The 6,757-nt window shown below is 35.3% G+C and overlaps 1 protein-coding gene across 1 annotated transcript; it reads right to left on the bottom strand.

Annotated features, from left to right (window-relative positions):
• Nucleotides 1-1,494: 1,494 nt before the first annotated feature.
• Nucleotides 1,495-5,564, bottom strand: LOC105963701 (RNA 3'-terminal phosphate cyclase/enolpyruvate transferase, alpha/beta). The gene is made up of 8 exons (XM_088813719.1): nt 4,888-5,564; nt 3,915-4,162; nt 3,645-3,798; nt 2,882-3,096; nt 2,688-2,805; nt 2,390-2,600; nt 2,015-2,076; nt 1,495-1,928 (listed from the first exon to the last, which is right to left on the bottom strand). Exons 1-8 carry the CDS (start codon nt 5,218-5,220, stop codon nt 1,710-1,712), a joined length of 1,560 nt encoding a protein of 519 aa, XP_088669845.1. The 5' UTR covers nt 5,221-5,564; the 3' UTR covers nt 1,495-1,709.
• Nucleotides 5,565-6,757: the final 1,193 nt, after the last annotated feature.

The following is a 6,757-nucleotide window of genomic DNA, read 5'->3' as shown; positions in this document are numbered from 1 at the left end:
GGCGGTGCCTATATTGCCTTGGCGCCGTTATATGGATCGCCAGATATGAAGGCGGTGGTTGGTGGCTCTGACCACAAGCAGATTACTGCTCTTCTTTGTGAGGACGACGAAGAAGATCCTGAGACGACGGTGGCGTGTTGGCGTTGAACAACACATCCGCCAAAGTGTGGATGATGACGGACGACATCAAATTTATCCCCTACTCACAAAAACATGGTTCCATATTTAAAATCAAGAGAGGTACCAAATATTAATCATAGAGCTTGACAATAATGATAGATAGTGAAACATTGGAAATTAAATTCGTAACAAATAACTTGAGATCCACTAGTCTTATCAAAATCACTATTATAAAAAACATCTAAAGAATAACATATTAAATCAACTCATAGGAGTAATTATGTGAGAACCTGGTTGAGTATCCTTCTTCAATTTGATGGACATTCACTACAATATTTTATTTTTAAATGACAAAGCAACTCAAAATTTCACCCGAAGAATATTACCATTTCCCACTTAATTAATTCAACAAATGATTCAACATTTACGCGCATCTAAATTTTCAGATTAATATGTGACAATTACCATCGCCATCAGGGAAGTATCTAAAGCAGATGTTTGGTCTGAGTCGTTCTCGGCGGCAATTTCTCGTTTGGATCTAAGACGTCCACGGCGGCGGCGATGACAGCGGAGGCGGAGAGCTCATTGCGTAGTCATAGATTTTCAGGCAGTGGTTTGACCGAAACAATGATAAAGTGATGGCGCACCAGTTCGGCAACGGGGGCGAGGGGCATAGAATGAGAGAAATTGAAACGAGGGATCATGGGCGAGCGGTGGAGAGATCATGGGCGAGCGGTGAAGAGAGAGGGGAAGGAGGGGTCACGACGGTGGTAGAGAGAAGAGACAAAGGCCTCGGTGGAGCCGTGAATAGAGAAGAAGAAATGAAAACTAAAAAAAATTGGAGATCGTGTGATAGGGTTAGGGTGTAATTGAATTATTATAATTTAATTTAATATTAAATAATTGGTTTTTGTCAAATAAAAAAAGTAAAATATAAATTTATACAAGGCAATACATAAGGGTATTCTAGAGAAATCGTAATAAAAAAGGCTGATAAATAAAACTTTGGATTTATCTCAAAAAGGAGAATTTTTTTTGGGCCTACACTAACTATAAAAGGCATATGAGGGGGTTTTCTTAAATAATCCCAAAAAAGTTAGGTCCAAATATCACTAAATATCTCCCATCTTATTATTTGATCTAATTATTTGTTTAGACAGTTAAAATCTTGATAAATTAATAACTTCAATTAAATAATAATTTAACTTAGTCCCGATTTAATAAAAACATATTAAATTATTAATTCAGTAATTTAGTAAATTAATAGAAATTTTTTTAGATATTCTTTTTTGAAATAAGTAAACTATTTTCATCGAAACCGGTCATGCTCGCACGTATGTGTGTGTGTGTTTTTTTATATCAATAAAAATAATATTACCAGCATTATAAGATACCTTTTATTTAATGTTTCACAATACACATTCAATCTAATCAACAATGTCTCTCTACAAAAACAAAAAAATAATTCCCACTTAAAACACAGTTTGAATAATGTTACAAACGAACAAAAATACCTCAACATCTTAGAACACATTCATAATCCTTAAAAATCGCAAAAAAAAAAAAAAAAAAAAAAACTCGATTTTTGCTCAGTTCTTGGAAAATGTGGCAAGAACATCGAAATAATCGGGGAATGTTTTACGGGTACAAGAAGGATCTCGAATAGTGACGGGAACATCTGCACAAGCAGCAAGAGAGAAAGCCATAGCCATACGATGGTCATCGTACGTATCGATTGCTGTCACGTTTAGTTTCTCCGGTGGAGTTATTACACAGTAATCCGCCCCTTCTTCCACTGTTGCTCCCAACTGTAAAAATAAAATAAAAAATAATGGATATTAAAATTAAAAATGGCTCAAAATAAATAGAAATTCGTATAAAATCAAGAACGAACCTTTCTAAGTTCCGTGCATATAGCAATCATCCGTTCGGTTTCTTTAACCCTCCAGCTAGCCACTGCGAGAAAAGAGAATAAACGGATTTTACTACAAAGGTAACTAACATCAAAATTGGAAAAGATAAACAAGGGAAAAAGAACCTTTGGGAGGGGGCCATGGCCCCCACTACTTCTACAAAAAACCTAGTATTTTATATAGGATTTGTTGTTTCCGAGTAACGTATTATAGTTGCCCACTAGAGAATTTTTAGCAATTCGGTATAAGTATAACACACGGGAACTAAATGCAATAAAAGCTATAACCTCTTGTACAGAGGTTCTTATTATACAATTTTCAAAAAAAAATTGCAAGTAAAGAAAAATTTTGCATACCGTCTCTAATAGTAGTGGGCCCGTCGGCGAAAAGGGCAACAACAGCGAGTGTCATGGCGACATCTGGCATCTTGTTCATGTTGACATCGACAGCTCGCAAGTGTTTCCTTCCAGAAGCATCTCGTGGAGGTCCTTTAACTGTGACACTATTCTCCGTCCATGTCACTTCGCATCCCATTTTCTCAAGAACCTCAGCGAATTTAACATCACCCTTCGTAGTAAACAGAATAAAAAAACGAGCAAATTATAAGAACATTCTGTAGACATTATAGTAGCTCCGGAAACTTCTAGAAAGTACCTGTAAACTGCTGGTCCCACATCCCTCAACAGTAACAGTTCCACCAGTAACTGCCGCACCGGCCAAGAAGTAACTCGCGCTCGATGCATCCCCTTCCACATAAGCATTTCCAGGAGACCTAATTAAATTAATATCATTTAATTTTTTTTTTTTTAATTAAAGGTGGTCGAAAAGATTATTGTGAAGAAACTTACTTGTACTTTTGACCTCCACGAATCAAGAATCTGTCCCAGCTGTCAGTGTGTTCGACAGAGACACCGAAGCGTTCCATTAACTTAAGTGTCATTTCGACATAAGGAACTGAAATTAGTTTGTCGATTATTTCGATTTCGACATCTCCTACAGCAAGTGGCGCTGCCATTAGCAGAGCTGTCAAGTATTGGCTGCTAACTGATCCAGAGAGTTTTACCTGCAAAAAAAGTTTAAGGCACGGGCGGAAAAATAAATCGTAGATTTTAATTCAACTTTTTACGAACAATTATATACGAATTGAGTCTTGCTGCACCAAGAAAGTTCAAATACTCATGCATCTTTAGCTGTTCAAATAACGAAAAAATAATCAAAATCTGCTTAACTAGTGCATTAGGATGATGGAAAGATGCAGAAAACTCGAGATTTCTAATTTAAGCTTTCACAAATAATATTTAAATTCTCATGTAAAGAGTTTTTTTTTCTCTTACATAAGAATATGGCAAAACTCTCCGATCTTGGAAAGGCGACGAAAAAGATGGAAATATTTCGACACAGATTAGAGAATTATTTTACTAAAAATTCAGCTGGCTCTGCATTGTGTCTATGCCAATTGATTTACTTATCTTTCTTTTCTTCTTTCTCAAAAAACAAGAACCGAAAATATCACGAAATTTAATCTGGTGTGTGAAACATAACATGGTAATGTGCAGAAATACATAAACATCATAGCCGAATTAAATATTCAAATGAAAAACAAGACCCCACCTTTCCTCCAGGGAGACCCCCGTTTCCAACAACACGAACAGGTGGGCAATTCGTCCCCAAGTAACAATCCACGTCAGCTCCAAGCTGCTTAAGCCCAGTTACTAAATCTCCAATCGGTCTCTCTCTCATACGAGGAACCCCGTCAAGTACATATCTGAAATCCATAAAAAACAATAAAATATTAATGACATCATAATTAGAAAATTAATGCATTCTTGAATTACATAATACAAAAAGATAATAAGATCGTAGAAAAGTTAAACGGGCTACCTTGAGTTACCACCGGCAGCAACAACTGCAGCGGTCAATGGGCGCATTGCCGTACCTGCATTTCCTAAAAAGAGTTGAATTTCTTCGGTGGATTCTTCTTTAGAAACCGGGAATAGACCACCACAGCCGCCCACAACAGCTCGTTGTTTATCTTTGTCTTCTTCGACATGCAGACCAAGTGTTCTCAATGCACCGAGCATGTAATGAATGTCGTCACTGCTTAGTAAGTTGTCCACAACGGTTGTTCCCTAAAAAGACAAGTGCACAGATACGTGGTAAGTAGTGCGCGAACATAATCGGAAAAATAAAAAAAGAATTGACCAAAGACCTAACAGTCAATCAAAGATTCATCAAAACTTAAATAAAACAGATGAAGTTGACCTAGAATGAAGCAACGAAAAACGGGCCTAGGTAACGTGGTCAACTTGATAGACTAACTGCATTACATTAAGAAGTCCTTTAGCTCTTCGACCGAATTCAAATCGTAAAGCCCTTTTACAGAGCTATATCAACTCAACATTAAAACGAACATGCACAACGCACAAACATATAAACGCATTCGCAATAATAAAACCACCACCACAAAAGGCGAAGACCTAAACGATCAATAAGTGAATCCCACCTCAGAATTACGACATATCCACATTCGAATCCAACGACATCAATTATATATACATAGCTATAAAATTGAGAGGCATTTCAAGTTCGGGAACTTATACAGTTCCCCGACTGGGTATTTCTAGATCTCGTAAAAACTAAACGATTTTTTTATCGCTTATACCATTTCTTTAGTATCTTAAAACTGCATCAATAATCGAACATATCTAACAAAGACCGCGTATTTGCAACTTAATAGATAAGAAGTGATCCACATTATGCACAATTTCAAACACATTAGTTGATCACAATACACACAGTCAGACACCATAAAACACACACACAAAATAACTCATAATTATCAATCAAAGATTACCTCAGATAGAGCAGCAAGAAGTAAAATACGGTTGGAGAGTGATTTAGATCCCGGCAACTTAACGGTGCCGGAGATTTCTTTGATGGGTTGCAGCACAATTTCCGGCACAGTCGACGGCTTTTCCGCCGTGGCGACGGCGGCCGAAACCTTCAACTGGGTCGTCTTTTTCACCGTAAAGATTGAGCTTTTATTCAAAACCCACGACGATTTTGTCGAATTCTTCAGATTTTTGGATCCGAAAAACAAAGAACACGAAGTTGAAGGGGAAGATTTAGCAATAGGGGTTGGGAATTTGGGCGAGAGTTTGTGCGCCATGCTGGTAGCCTGCGCCATTTCTTCCAATAATTTAGGGGTTTTCGAAATTCAGAATTGAATTAGAAAAAAAGAAGTATTGATTGAATTTCTGAGAAGGATTTAGGAATCAGGGAGATGAATAATAATGGTGGAAAAAGGGTTAGGTTGATGAGTGTGAAGGGTGGTACAGTACTGTGTTCGCCTCACCAACCAACTTTGGCTGCCAACGTTTTTTAGATGGTCAAAAAAAAAAAAAAAGCCAAGAAAATCACATCAAATTCATTTAATTTATATTTATAAATAAATAATTCGAATTTTGTGATAATATAATCATAAGGTAAAGTATGAATATATATTATAATGTGTAAATTAATAGGTCATTTGGGCTAAAGTTGGAGCGAAAATTTCAATTTTCGTCGATTCTGATTCGAAAAGTTCCGATTTTGGAAGAACTTCTTCATTCTGATTTTCGAAAATTTTCGATGGTTTTTAATTGGAATTGGATTTATATAAAAAAAAGTGAAACTTTCGATTTGCTATCCGATATAATTTCTGAAATTAATTCCGATTTTTTTCCAAAAAATGCACTATAAATAATACATATTAAATATTACTTATTTTACTTAATGCAAAATAAATTAAATATTTAATTATATTTGTACCTTATAGTCCATGGCAAATACTTTCTTTTGCTATATTTTCATATTCCAAAAATGTTGAAATTGGAATCGAAATTGATTTAGTACATGTGAAAAAAATTGATTTTTTTTCGAAAAATACTAATTTCGATACTTTTCATCCGACTTTCAGCCCTAGTTCATCATATTTTTAATCCGGTTTGTGTTGAACAATAATTCAGCATGTTCCTTTCAACATTTGGGATCAAATAAATAATATTTTTACAGTTCAATTCTATGATTAGTACTCTCCGCTCAATGTTTTGTACCCTTAATTATGTAATTAGTTTGGATCTTGAAATGAGCCACCAACCACGGCCACCAACCACCGCAATGTTAGGTGGCTCAACCACTGCATTTTGGGCATGGAATCGGAAGTGGGCTGCTTTGGGTTGGGCCTTGTAAAAATAAAATAATATATAAATATAGTATTTTTGGATCAATATAAATAAATTAAATGTAATTTTAAATAACAAGGTCCAACTTTTGTTGATTCATGCCATATAGAAATCAATTTTTATTTGTCACTCAAGAATATTTATATGCCACTCTCTTGGCTTTAGTGGAAACAACTAATTGTTTGAGGTCTTACTTATTAGTCATAATTGTTAATTATTTTTCAATATAAATATCGCTTGTACTCTAAGTATTAGGGGTTGTACCTCGCGTGGAAAGCGAGTCACGTGATAAATGCCTATAGTCGCATTAAAGTATTTCTTAAAGTAGCATTTTCAATTTTTTTATGGGAGATTTTGTTAATAAATGCAGTGTGCAATAAATAAAGTCCAATAAAAATCTATTTTTCTGAAGAGTAGAATCCCAATTTCCAAAAATATTTAACAATCAATAGAATATGGATAAAATAATAATTTTGTCTAAATAATATATTTTCTCGATCC

This window comes from Erythranthe guttata, chromosome 2, assembly GCF_056151865.1.
Source record: "Erythranthe guttata isolate IM_541 chromosome 2, IM_541, whole genome shotgun sequence".
Taxonomy (NCBI): Eukaryota; Viridiplantae; Streptophyta; class Magnoliopsida; order Lamiales; family Phrymaceae; genus Erythranthe; species Erythranthe guttata.
This window is presented reverse-complemented; position numbering and strand designations above follow the sequence as displayed.

Coding starts and splice junctions, on each gene's coding strand:
- LOC105963701 (XM_088813719.1), bottom strand. CDS start 5,220: ATGGCGCAGGCTACCAGCATGGCGCACAAACTCTCGCCCAAATTCCCA. Junction 4,163..4,887: donor TTCTTGCTGCTCTATCTGAG/GTAATCTTTGAT, acceptor TTGTCTTTTTAG/GGAACAACCGTTGTGGACAA. Junction 2,806..2,881: donor CGTGGAGGTCAAAAGTACAA/GTAAGTTTCTTC, acceptor TAATTTAATTAG/GTCTCCTGGAAATGCTTATG.